Raw genomic sequence first — 14291 nt, 5'->3', positions numbered from 1 at the left:
CACCCCTTTGGATGTGAACACCTACAGCAGTGTAGACACATTAAAATAGCTAGGATGAACCTCACTGTCAAAAAGAGTAAACCAAAAAGAGTCCATTAATGACCTTAATGTTCATAAAAGAAATGATCCACAGAAGTTTTGCTCTGATATTTCAGTAGATCTGCTAGTTGGCAATCACTTCTTCTTTTAAAAGGTCCAAATCAAGGTGCAGTGTTTTTAATAGTATGGTGAGACACAACAGAATGGTCACTGCTCGTTCTTAAGCCAAAGACTTAGAGTAAGAGATATGAAGTAAGTATTAAATGATCCTTACTCTGCTATCTGCTGTCAGCTTTTCAGAGTCAGAAGTTTAAGGCATTCTTCAGATGAAAGTCATAGAGGGATCATCATCTTAAATAATCAACAATTAAATTTTCCTGTATGCTGCCAGATTAAAAGCATCTTTTAATGACCTGTTTCTGATTTCTCTCATCTAAAATGGTGTTGTATTTTGAGGCCTAAAAGTAGCAGATTTATTACATTTACCTTTTGAACAGAGGCAAAGAAATGTTACCTAATAATTCAGTGATACATGCACACTTGTCTGCAGTTCTGTGATTATTTTTATCCTTTAATGTAAACTGAAGGAGTAAGGAGCTTGCTTATGAAATTAATACGGAAAGGCTAGATTGAAAAATACAGCTACAACCTTGTCTATGGCTGCATGCCTAGATGGCCTCAAACCAAGTTGTATACAGTTCAAGCTGTATGTTATACTGGTATCAAAAGCTAGGGTTTGAGCTGTAACATAGCTCTTGCAGTGGCCCTAAACTGGCCTTAGTTAGGATTTTGTAAATATGTCATGCCCAAAGATAATGCTTAGCTTTCTCTTTAGTATGAATGTGATAGGTAAACCAACGTGAAGGCTGGCTCTTGATGCTCTTACCTGCTCCAGCCGTGGTACTTTGCTGATTCTTGGAGTCATTTTAGAGGGCTAACGGCAGGATTCAGTTTTAGTTTCTCAGATATCCAGTATAGCTAATTTTTTGGTATGCTTTGTCATTTGATAGCTTAGTCATTTAGCATTCGTTATTTGCTTTTCAATGTTACCATCTTTGGCTTGAGTAAGTTCACTCAATCTTTTTGATGAAAATCACAGTAAATGAAAAATCTCTTTCTTCAGTGAAATAAGCCCCAAAATACTTCACAAAATATACGGGAAAAGTACTCGGCATGAAAAATCTCATGGCTTTCTGAATGTAAAACTCAAAAATAGAAATGAGTTGCTTAGTGTGTATACTTCAAGAGCAATGAGGGAAACTTTCCTGCTTTCCTTGTTGGCAGGTGGTGTTACTCGAATGACAGTCTCTCTGGTGGTGATTATGTTTGAGCTAACTGGAGGTCTGGAGTACATTGTACCTCTTATGGCTGCAGCTGTCACAAGCAAGTGGGTGGCAGATGCCTTTGGTAAAGAAGGGATCTATGAAGCTCACATTCACCTGAACGGCTACCCATTTCTGGATGTGAAGGATGAATTCACCCACCGAACCCTGGCAACTGATGTCATGAGACCACGGCGTGGTGAAGCTCCTCTCTCTGTTCTGACGCAGGACAGTATGACGGTGGAGGATGTTGAAACACTAATCAAAGAGACTGACTACAATGGCTTTCCAGTAGTGGTTTCGAAAGACTCGGAGAGACTTATTGGATTTGCACAGAGACGAGAGCTGATTCTTGCAATAAGTGAGTAGAGTATTAGTGTACTTAAGTTTCATTTTTGAAAGGAATTTTGGTAGGGTAGGATGTTACCGGTGTTATTCACTTTGAAGACTGGGTAAATAAGAACCAAACTGAACTTCTTCACCAGGTCTGGCTTTTACTAGTTGCTAGGACTTATAGCTGGAAGGTTTTCTATTGCAGCATGCCACCTGGTAGACTTCTGTGGGCTTGACATTTGTGGGCTTAGTTTTGCTGTCACTACAATACAATTCTGATTCTGCTAAAGACAATAGAGATAAACTTGACTCATATGTCCAGGATTTTTATCACAACCAGATCAAAAGCCACTGCAGTACTGAGCTTCCTGCAGTCTCCGTGGGTTGCCAACAGCACCTGGGGCAGTCGTGAACTTTTGTCACCCTGTGACAAAGTGCAAGTCCCTGTCCTTCTTTCTGTTGCTCTATCAATTTTTCTCACATGCAGGTATTTTGTGCTAGGGGTGGAAAACTTTTCAGTAGAGGATGTTGTTGGTAAAGATGACTGAATTTTGTCAAGCATCCAGTGGATAGCTGGCTGATTGCCTGAGAGCCTGATCCAGGTCATTAAAAGTTTTGACCCATCAGGTCCTTTCCTGACTGGCCTGATGGCGAGGTGGGGGTTGAAGAGACAGGCATATTGGGTGAAAGCGGTGTTCCCACCTTCCCTGTTCCCAGGGTATCTGGAGCTGCAGAGGTCTGCAAGCCTGCCAAGTCACCCCCATGGTCCACTCCCAATTCTGGCAGTCCTGTGGAGCTGAAGGCCAGCGGGGCAGGCAAGCAGGCTGCTGGCTGGGTGTGATTGCCTTACACTTTGCAGGGGAGTGGAATATCTGGCATATCCTCATCTCTTGACATGGAATTATTCTCTGCATGGGCCATTTTCACCACTCTGTTTCTGGTACCTTTAAAAAGTTGTTGTCTCAGATGGAAACTCCCATATTCTTCAGAACAGAAAATCCATAAATGGAAAAATCAGGGCTATTTTAGAGAATAATTTTCTGCTTGCTTCTTAAAAAGCTGTAACAAAATTTGAAATCACAGTGCTCTTTAAAGCATGTGGTTTTCTGATGCATATTTACATTCATCTCCTAGACATAAAAAGACTCAGTCTAAGTGATTAGACCTAAAATTTATATTCATTTATTTAAGGGCACTCAGCTGTCACTTGATTCCCCTTTCCTCATCCTATAGCAGAAAGTCACTAATGCTGCATCAATATTACATGCAGAAGAAGAAAAGAAATGACAAAGTCCAGTTTTCTCTCCTTAAATTATAGTAAGGAATTCTCTTCAGTAAGAAATTATTTTCTCATTTTTTCCTTTCTGTGGTGTGAGTTGTTATTTCAGTTACAGAGAAAATAATGTATGAACTCAATTAATTTTGCATTTAGTTTTGTCACTAATTTCTCAAAACATAGGAAAGCAGAACAGGCCTTAGTGCCAGTTCTATAGCTCTTCTAATTGTACTGTTATAATTAAGGATTTTACAACTACAGTTGTAATTCCAAGTGTGGGTATCTAACTTTTTCATTAAAAGCCCACTGTCACTGGTTGTTCCTCCCTCCCTCCCTCCTCCAAAAACGAGTAAAAAAAAAGAGTCTCCATGAATCCTCTGTATACCCGTCTAAGAAGATATTAAAGACACTTAGATGGAATTCCAAGGCTGCTAGCTGCAATACCCCTTTCAAACAACTTGATTTTCTCAGAGAGCTAATCTTCTTTTGGTAGTAACAAAAGATACTTTGTATGGCCAAGCTAGGAAAGCATCTGAAGCTTCACCAAATGTGTAAATGCCAAGAGCTGATACCATTTGTAAAACAAATAGTTTGTATTTCATCCTGCTTTTGCTAATGATTTTCAAATGTCTTCTGTATTCCCCTGTGAGAAGTGAAAAATATGAATTTAGATGTATTTGGCCTACTCTGTGCCTGTCTTTCACATTGTCCGTGCCATGTTGTGGCTGTAACACTTGCCGCCATCCTAATTTTATAGCCTTTTGTGTCTCCTTTGCAGGGAGGTATGTCAGTGGGAAAATTGCACGGAGTGAAGACACAGAGCCCTCACTTTAAAAGCAGAAAGATCAGATGCTGTCTGAAGTGAGTCAGAGAAGTTTGAGGAACTGAGACTTTTTATTCAAGTTATAAATGGCAACATGACTGAATGGGCTTGCTAGATGTGTGAAAAAGTCCAGCTATGCACTGATAACAAAGATATCAGTTATAAATAAAGTCATTGAACATATCAGATTACAATGTTTTCCTGGTTGAAAACCATTTAATATTCACAGTTTCCAGAGGAGAAGGTACGGTTTCCTGATCAGCTCTAATCAAGAGCATCTTTCATAGGATCTGAGGCAAAACTGAGATTTAAAATTAAGAAGTTCTCTGCGTAGATAAGTTTTCCTAAAATCCTCAGCTGTCAGGAACCTCTGGTGACCCTTTTTCTCTTGGGTTGAGTATGACAGCTCCTGATGTCATTCTGTGCTGACTCTGATAAACAGTTAATCTGTTCAGTAAGGTTTGTGTCTTTGTGATTTAAAATCTGGATTTGGTTTCACTTTTCCAAAAGACACGTTATATGTTTCCAGTACAGGGCACGGGAAAACTCTGGGTTTGTACCATGCTAGCAGCTTTTTCATAGCTAATCCTCTTTCACTGAAGGCAAAAGTTCCTTTGCATTAATTACAGAAGTCATCACTGCTCATCATTACCACACACTAGCTAATGTGTTGCTAACTTTCAACTCAGTTTGCTTCATAGTTATGTTCATGGAGTAAAGGTCACTAAGCCTCCTTGAAGTATAAAATTACTTACCAAGAGGTAAACACCACATGTGGTGGTGTGTTTTATTCTCCTGTTCGAGTTCTTATCTCCTGCTCAGTTCGACAGCATCCAGAGATACTGGAGTTATGCCTGGCAACAGTATAAGCCCCAGCTATGCAGAGCTGTAGCCAAGCAATGAGGTCTTCGGAAAAGCAGTCAGGCTCAAACGAGTATCTCTTCTGTCACTGCGTCGTGCCCTGCAGAATGCCTCCGCAGTTTGAACTAGCTTTGGTGCCTCTATGACAACACATTGCACTATGTAGAGATTTGCTTTCAACCAAGAAGCTTCAGCTTCTTTCTCTGGCCCAACAAATTGTGCATCAGCAGTGTGGTGGTCCAGGAAACACTCTGGGGAATAAATACTACGATTCCCTCACACGCAGCTCTCCACCTCATGATTTACCCCTACATAATATCTTTCTTACTAAGTGGAGCACTAAGCCCGCTCTAGAAATGCATCCAGACCCTATAAAGTGAATGGCAATGCCACTTCCAATTGCTCAGAAGCACCTTCAGGAGGATTGCATCCTTCCACTTGTCCTTGCTGAGCAGGTAGGGAGGTCAGGTGGGAAGAGATGACCTCTGGGAATAGGTGTCTACATTTTAGATGGTACCTACTTTACAGTCTTATGGAGGGGAGTATTCGACCTTGTAAAGCTCTTCTTAAATTTGGCCAGCTTCAGAGGCATCGTACAAAAGGCAGAGTCTTGGACACGAGCCACGTGGCCTGTATAATGTACTTTTCCCAATATGGAGTTGAGAGAGCAGTATAGTTGATACAGGCTGTGAACTGTGAACTCCTGAATATGACAGGCCATTTTTCATGAGCCTTCGGCATAGATTACTCTGTAAACCCAGGCATCGACATCCATTTGCTTTGCTCTTTCTGTTAAGTTATATCTGTTTTTCTTACCCACTGACTGCAAAAATGATCTGTTCTTCTGTTTTACCTTTACTCTAACTCCCCCATCCAGTGAGGCTGCATACAAAGTCCACCATTTTTCTAATGCCATGGAGTTTGCTCAATAGTACTACATCATTCAAATTTCTCCAGAGAGATGTTTGACTTTGAAGAGTGAAGTCATGGCTTTGGCTAATCACTGTTGTTCAGGGTCATTGCTGCCTTGGGAGCCACGATGCGGTAACTGAAATGCTTGGGCCTGTTGCTTTGGGTGGAAATACCACTTCAGGAAGGAAATACCTAGCTGTCAAGGGTTTCTAACAAAGGGTGGGAGTTGCCTTCAGTTTGATGAATGTTGCCTCTTAGCACAGATCACATATCAAAGAGCTATACAGGCATATTCACACTTGAAGTTAGATGTATGAATCAAACCAAGATGAGACCAAGTTAGCATCATTCTTATAAATTGCAATAGGGCTTGTAATAGGAGGGGTGAGAAGGTTGAAAATCATATACTGTACTGATGTTAGGTTAGAGTCAGCATTGCTCCAGTTCCAGAAATATTGCAAGAAAATGATCATTAAACGGAAAAAAAGTGCAGCTGGAACATGTTGGAAACCATTACTGTCTACACATTACAAGTCACAGGAGCAGGCTTCTGCACTTTGATTGATGTCAATGCGCTCCAAGAACATATACATATGCTTTGAGTATGTCTGATTTGCTGTACCTCTCAAGAACAGAAGCAAAATATATTAATCAAAGATAATAATACTAAGCATTTCTAAGAATTAAAAAAGAAAAAGAAAAAGAAAAGAAAAAAAAAAAGATGAGTTAAACCGTCACAGCCAAACACATGATGTGCTTCTGGGGAGAGAGAAGTTTTCTATCATTTTGAAATCTGTGTCATAATTGTCCAAAACCTGTACTGTTAAGTAGAAATGAGGTAAACACTAAAAATAAACTACTTCTATGCTAAGAATTCTTCTTGAAGCATTCTTTAAAGTAAAAGGCTTGCACTGATCATGTAAACCCCAGATGCAGTGTGAAGTTCACTTCATAGTTTGATCAAAGTATGAATAATAGCTTTTGAACTTTTGAAAGTAGTCAAAAATGTACTGTTGAGAAAATTGTATCAAGCTCATTTACTGCTATATATTGTTCTTCCCTTCACTATTTTCCTTTAAGTGGGATGCTAATTTTTTCTGCCCTTTTAAGATCTAGATATTCAAACTCTATTTAAGGAATTAAATGCAAAACCACAAAACCCACCCTGCATGCCAGAGAGGTGTGTTGGTCTAGAACAACACCCACGCTGCCCTTGGATCCCTGCGACATGAATTTGTCTTTCCCTACTTTTGTGTTCATAAATCCATTCACCATGCCCAGATTTCCCCAACTCCACTGAGAAGTCTGGGAACAAACATGCTGCTCCAAGCCAGCTGGGACTGTTGACTGGGACACAGCTGTTGACTCCACTTCTTCAGGCATATAATAGAAGTTTCTGTTGTGATTCTCACAATGGAGGAAATTACATATAATTATTTGAATTGAACAGAAGTTGGATCAGTGAAGTCTGTGAAGGCAATGAGCTGCTTATTTATTCAGAAAAAGCTTTATCCCAACCAAGCAAAAGCATGTTTGTAAAAGTATCACTTACATTTACTTCAAGGGAACAATGTCTCAAGGAAATTCAAGTTTGCTCAGTAACCCCAACTTCTGGGACCTCAGTACACTAAGAATAAAGAGCAACTACTACCTTTGCTTTCCAAAGGAGGATTTTTTGTTTGTTTTCTTTTATTATTAAGCCTAACTCACTGTCTACCTTGATCTTTCTGTTGTACAGAGAATGCAAGACAGCGCCAGGATGGGGTGGTGAGCAATTCCATCGTGTATTTCACTGAAGACCCCCCAGAACTGCCACCCAACAGTCCCCATCCGCTGAAGCTGCGGCGTATTCTCAACCTGAGCCCCTTCACTGTCACTGACCACACGCCAATGGAGACTGTGGTAGATATTTTCCGGAAACTCGGACTCCGGCAGTGTCTTGTCACTCGCAGTGGGTGAGTAGATGCTAAGTCAAGCATGCTTAGAGAATCTGATTTTTTTTTCAGCATTAACAAAACCACCGTTTTTCCTGCTTAAAGCCAAATATAGACAGTAACTAATTAATCAGCACCTCTGAGACAGTCAAGTGAATATTTTGATTTTATCTGTTTTGTGAATGGAAGAATTGGGGAAGCTTGCCTAGTGTCCCTCCAGGGCAGCAGCAGAAGTCAGACTCAGAACCAAAAGGGCACTTGCTAGTTGTCAAGTTTTCATTCTGTTCTCTCAAATCTTTAGTGTCTTGGCATTTAGATAAGGTGAAGAAAAATACAAACCAAACTGTTCTGACTCCCTCTTTTGTTGAGTTTTCAACAGAGGCAGATCTGGCAAGTAGTATTGTTTCCAAAGAACGTGCCTGTTTCTAGACTTCCAGCTGGATTAGATGCTTGTGAAGACTGTGATAAAGACATCAGTGGAGGAAAATTAATCTGTTCAGCCTTCTTTAATGGAAAAGTGTATAAACCAAAAGTCCACAAAAACCAGCTGAAGAAGTGTGGGCAAACATGAAATTAGGAAAGTAAAAAGCTGCCCTATGTGCACTAGAAATAATATCCCATAATTCCAATGGGATTTGAGCTATTCTGGGATCATTGCTCATCCCAGGATTTAGTGGTAAGAAGAAACTTTACAACAGGATAGCAAAACTAGAGCCACCATTTTCAAATGTGGAAGACTAAAGTTTAGTCTTCTGCAAAAAGACTTTTTGTTATTAAAAAATATTGTGTATCAGCTGCTACTATCTATGCAGTGTCCTCAGCATTAAGAAAAGAAAAGCCATTACTGGGACACAGATTTAGGTCCTGATTTGAGGTGCCTGGATTTGGAAATGTTTATCTTGAATACTAGCACTTACATGAAATTAGAGGAGGAAAACCTGTAACAATACCATAATTTCAAAATTCAGTGCCTTGTGGTCTTCAAGGACTGGAAATAAAAGCCCTTGAATAATGACAGTCTGGAAATTTTTGATTCTTGGGGCCAGACATCCCATAAGCCTCATCAATCTTAACAGGTATAATTCATTTAGGTTCACATAAATGAGAAATTATCTCTCAAGTTTGAAGGAATTATGCTGTTGGACAGTAAGGGTTTCAGAAAGTCTGTGCTTTAGCTTAGTTTGTGTATTACTAAACCCCACACCATAGCTCAGGGCATCGGTGCTTTGAGTTTGTGCTGTTGGTCCTCTGCAGCCTGAGCCTAAGGAAACTCATTACTTTGTTGTACAAAGTTTCAGTAGTTGTAGCTCCTCACTTAAGTCATGTTCCCAACAAAAAGAGGTAACAATCCAAAGTATTTCACTTAATGAGTGTGGCTGAGGTAATAACAAAACATGAGGTGAGAATGCTTTTTGTAAAAGATAGCCATTTGGGAATGGATGAGATGGACAGTGCTATGTGGAAGCACTCACAAAATGTCCCTACAGCTGAACAGGGAAAAAACCCGGATGATATATGAGATGATTGTTGACCTTTCCTTTCCTTTTCTCCTCTAGGAGGCTGCTGGGTATCATAACTAAAAAGGATGTATTAAGACATATGGCTCAAATGGCAAACCAGGACCCTGAATCTATCATGTTTAACTAGACTGGTAAAGGAAGAAGAAAGTAACCCCAGAGGAGTCCCTTCTAGATTAACACAAAGGCTATGTTCGGTGTTTCATTTTGTTTAAAGAGAAAACGTAATGTGTATGAGGAATGGCCCACTATGCCTCTGACGGAGGGAGTGGATGCAGGATGGCACTTACTTAATGAGGAAGGCAGTTTGGAAGCTCTGAGCAGCTGCGGGCATCAAGCTGCGTTTTCTTAACGAGATTCCCAACAGCTCAGTTGGAGGGTTGGTGGGTGTAAGTGATGTGGTGCTTAGAGACAAAGAGCCAGGAGCGCTAGTGGGATGCAACAATGTTCACAGTAACTCACGAGGCAGGTGTAAAGACTAGCAGACACTTTTTATGTATAAGTTGTTAGGAGACATAAAGATTTGTGTTCCAAACTAGAAAGCGTGTATGAGTAATGTCAGTTGCTTTTGTTACTCAAATCATGGCTATTTATTCGCTACTGAATTATACCATTTTCATGAAGGAAAAAAATTGTCATATTTTAAAATGAAAGTTCTTGTCATCTTCATTTATTTTTGTAAAAGTTAAGTGAATGAAGACTGCAGTTAAAGGGGCAAGAACACACTTCATCTCACTTTAAAACGTAGTGTCTCCTGCTCTCTGCTTTAGTCCTTTAAATTTTATACAGTTTAGCATTTCTGTCAATCAAGTTCCCTTTATTACTGTTGAAATGTGACTTATTTGTAAGGATTTATTGCTTTTATGCAATTTTGCATTCAGGTACTTTAATATTTAGTATTATGTAGTTTGCTGTAGCAACAGGAAAAAACATAGAAGCCTGTGGAGGAGTTTTCAAAAGCACTTAAGGGAGACTGTATCCATTACTCATCAATGTTAGTGACAAGAGATTGAATCCCTCAGCTCTCTGGCCTTGTGCACATCATATTTTTTCACAAACTAATGAAGCTCTGCATTGATTCCTGATTCTCCATTTAGTTCCTTTTCATCATTGTTATTTCTTAGCATTTGTGTGCACCTGCTGAGGGATTCCTGAAGTTAAATTAACGGTCACAGACATTTATTCTGCAGCAGATCTACTCTTTATGCATCTGCCAGTTCTTAGGACTATGGAATCACTGCCCACAGCGCTGTGGCTGGACAAGATCAAAGGATTGAGAATGCAAATGAAGATAGCAAAGCTTTAATTATTGATCTGTTTGCACCAAGAACACAAGATTTAACAGTCCCCAGTAGGGACCTCCAAGTTACTCAGGTAAAAATGCTAAATTTTCCAAAACCCTTGTTCTGGTACTGTGTGAGATGCACAGGGTCAGCACTGTCTGTGTTAATATACTAGCACTTTAGCCAATACTGCTATTAGTAACAGAAGACCAAATTCTACTGTCAGTAACATATAATCCACACTGCCCAGTGTTTGCTTTATAATTATAAGCTTAAAGACTGGAGAGAGGTTGCATCCTAACTTAGATACTCTGAATCCCCTTCAGACCCTCTGAGAGCCTAGTCTCTTCATTTAGGGAAGACCTCTGGTATTTTTGTTCAAATTCATACAGATACCAGTTGCTTGAGTCCATTGTGTCCAGATGGTCTTCATGGGCAGAGATGAGTAGAGTCCTTTCATGCCAGAAGACCCTGTTGCTTAGTCCAGACAAAAGCCAGACTGTTGACCCAGCCTGTAGGCAATATGCATGATTATTGTTTCGCTGAACTGAGACAACTAGCCAGGTCCACCCCAAATTAGATGCCTGAAGTTACATTCACAAATTCCTTCTCTTATCTCCAGTGACCCTGCTTCCTTCTGGCATGTGTCCCACTGCATTCACACAAAGTATGGCCCAAATTGTTTAGGTAAAAGAAACGGAAGTAAAGGGATAATTTTAATTTGCAGAGTATTTCATATAACAATAGTGTTTGCAACGGGCTGACATAAATACATGTAGCTCTGGCCAAAGCCCATAAATTTTTCAGTGTGTATACTTTTTGTTAACTGAACATCTGCAGTACAATGTATTATTAAAGGAATATTGTTAAAACTATGTGGACTATAGAACAGAGCAACCCTTTCCTTTTGAAAATAGGAAATAAAACATAATGTTGTTGTTTCTTACATTATTCTTGAAGCTGTCATCAGCCAAACTCCTAAAACACCAACGAAGCCAACAACCAAGCTTGTAAACATTGGATTCCCTCATTTGAAGAGAGATGCCATCACAAAATAAAATCAGTCCATTCCCACAACTAAATCCAAGCAAGGCTTAGTTCAAATGTCAGTCTCTACCCAAAACTACTGGAATCTAAAGGATTTTGGCTAACATAAATAGGCTGACTTTTGAGAGCAATCTTGTTCTGAAATTAAAACTGAAGGACTGTGTTCTTTTCACTTTTATAGCTCTTAATGTTAATACACACATGTTTGATGAACACTTCCTCCATCTTTCTTTATGTTCACACGGGAAACAAAAGTGCATACAGGTCCCCACTCGGACACTTCTAAATACCTCTTCGGCTCACAAGCAAGAGCAATAAGTTGGGAAGTGAGTTCATCTGTTATTTGAAATCAAACTCGAGGCTTCATATACGTCAGGGAAATGAAGAAGTCTAAAGCCTTCTCTGTTAGTGAGGAAAATCTAAGTCCATGTCGCATCATAATGTAGTCCATGGCAGAGCTAACTCTGAGAAGCATTTGTAGTACTGAGGGCAATGTTTGCTAGCAGGAGCCAGGATGGTATATCAACACGGGAAAACGTGGTCATTTCCTGAGAAAGGCATGGAGTCACCTAACCGAGGTTAAATTGGCCATGAATACAAACTCACTTGGGTATTGATTTGGGTTATCAGCTTAAACTCAGTCTGTGGCTATGCACAGGCATAAACTTGTGTAGCTAATTCATATTAATACGCAGAGGCATGAGCCACTAAAACCAACAGTCAGCCCTGTGCTATCTTGTTGCCTTGTCTTATTAGCCTGCGTATGAGGAGCCCTCAAGGCTTGAAAACAGGATCCATAAAACCCGCATGGTGGTTTGTAAGAAACAACAACAGAAGGAATTGAGATTTATGCACTCATTGCTGGTGCAGTTTGACCCTGGGACTACCACCCAAGTAGATGGCAGTTAAATAGGTGTACAGCTTTTTTCTGTCAAACATGTTCCTCTTTAGAAGAAACAGTTTAAATATCTAAGGCATCAAGGAAAAAAGCTTTGGATTTGTAAACGTGTACGGCTGCTCCTTGTTCCAGTGTTTGCTCAATATATGATAAACCGCCTTAGAACAGGGACTGATACGTAGCTCTCCAGAAATGGCATAGTCATAGCTAACTTCAGCTGCTTGGCATTATCAAGGCTGAGATGACACTAGAGTGACAAGGAGGGCTTTGAAACAGGGACAGACTTTGCAGATTAGAAAAATTCCTCCATGCTATAGTCTTCATTGCTTTTAGCATGAGCATCTGACTGGGGAACACTCTTACTATAAATTAATAACATGCTTTTCTCAAAAAATACAGTTATGATGTAATGATTTAATGTATTTCGCCATAACAAGTCCATTATCAGTCACTGTTTCCCATCTGTATTCCCAAATATGTCTCAGAAGTTATTCCAAGAGGCACAGATCTCAGCCTTAAGTATTTATTTAAATTTGTAGAGCTCAAAAAAGTCACGTAGCCTGATCAATCTGAAAGTTACATAAATACTTCAGTATATAGTGTTCACTTTATGTAGCCTCAGTTCAATCCTTGTGTTCAAGCAGTTGGACTTTGAAGATGTCAAAGTAAACAAGAGAATAAAAACTTTTGAATGATGCAAGTTCAGTATTGTACCTTTGTTTTGCATGAATTGTGTTCAGTTACATTCAGCTTCTCATGTGTACTTGAAGCAATCTGTACCAGAAAGTTTATTGTTCAAGTACAGAACATGGATGACGTAAGCCAGACGCTTTGGCTGTCAAAGTGATACTAATCATTAATTCTTATGCTTTGATGAAGCAGAAAAAGAATGTTTTAGAATTACAGGAGACTCACTGATTCCGTGTTGGAATGATACTACAATTATGAATATAGTTTTGCTTGGTTTTTTGGTTTTCTTTTGGTTTTTGTTTTTTTGGTTTTTTTTATTGTGTAAAATGGTATATATGTTGCACCTTATAAAAAACAATGTTTGGACTCTATTTTTTAAATAAAACTGACTACAGTACTGAAAACATTTCTTGAACATCTTATTAATTGGAGAAGTATTTATCTTAATGTCTCTGTATGATTTTGATTTTTCTTTTCCCACCTATAGGGATAACTCAAGCCTGATGAATGATTTAGGTTATCTAACTCAGTTATGGGTTAGCTAATATTAAGTATGGTGTTAGTAAAGTTCATGCAGTGGACTTCAAAGGATCAGCCTTGACAGTTGGCTCTTTTATTTTCAGAGCAAAATGTTTTTTATTTCAGCATCATAAATCCTTTATTAAAGAAATCTAAAAAGAAAAGAAAAAAGATTTCTCCTACCAGCTTGTTCTGTTTACAATAACCATGAAACTTCTTTAAAGCTAGATGTTGCAAAGCCCTTATGATTTTAGTCTTTGTACATATTATTCAGAGCTAAGCTCAAAGACTGAAAATGGCAGGTTCAATCATGCCCATTTAATTGGATGAAACATCCCTTAAATCTCTGTCAGAGGCTAACTTTTAGGTAGTAGCAAAGAATATGGGCTTCATCCTGATTTTGTACTTGCTTGGCTAGTATGTTAGGCACTATGGCTTTTTGCAAATGGGACATTGATTAATGTTTTATCCAAAAGAAGCATTACAGATTTCAAGACATGCTTCACAGAACAAGTTTGATAAAACTGATAGACCAGCAACATCCTAGTTTAAGTTAAATTACTTATTTCAGAAGCTGATGCTGGAGTCCCAGGGCCTCTGGCTTCTTCTCTGGATGGCTGTGGCCCTAGCACGTTCCAGCGCATCTACCAAAAAGCCAGGAGGCATCAGGCATGCAGCAAGTTAAGTAGTAATAGTTCCTGTAGCTTCTATTTGGACATGGGGGACTGAGCCCTCGACCTACCTGTCGTTGCTTGTGATGGCACAGCTGGGAAAAGCTGAGAGGGATTCAGCGCTGCCCTGGTACAGCTGTGTACTGTGGATCCTGCCTAGGTCCTC

At 39.5% G+C, this 14291-nt stretch overlaps 1 protein-coding gene across 5 annotated transcripts in view; it reads left to right on the top strand.

Annotated features, from left to right (window-relative positions):
- Positions 1 to 13341, top strand: part of CLCN4 (chloride voltage-gated channel 4) — a 45188-nt gene extending 31847 nt beyond the window's left edge. For all 5 annotated transcript variants that reach the window (XM_005434514.4, XM_027798656.2, XM_027798659.2 and 2 more), the window contains 3 exons: positions 1324 to 1722; positions 7305 to 7521; positions 9057 to 13341. In XM_005434514.4, the coding sequence (XP_005434571.1) occupies positions 1324 to 1722; positions 7305 to 7521; positions 9057 to 9147 (707 nt within the window). In that variant the 3' untranslated portion in view covers positions 9148 to 13341. The remainder of the gene's footprint in view (positions 1 to 1323; positions 1723 to 7304; positions 7522 to 9056) is intronic.
- The last annotated feature ends 950 nt before the right edge of the window (positions 13342 to 14291 follow it).

This window comes from Falco cherrug, chromosome 2 (genome assembly GCF_023634085.1).
Source record: "Falco cherrug isolate bFalChe1 chromosome 2, bFalChe1.pri, whole genome shotgun sequence".
NCBI classification, from domain to species: Eukaryota; Metazoa; Chordata; class Aves; order Falconiformes; family Falconidae; genus Falco; species Falco cherrug.
This window is presented reverse-complemented; position numbering and strand designations above follow the sequence as displayed.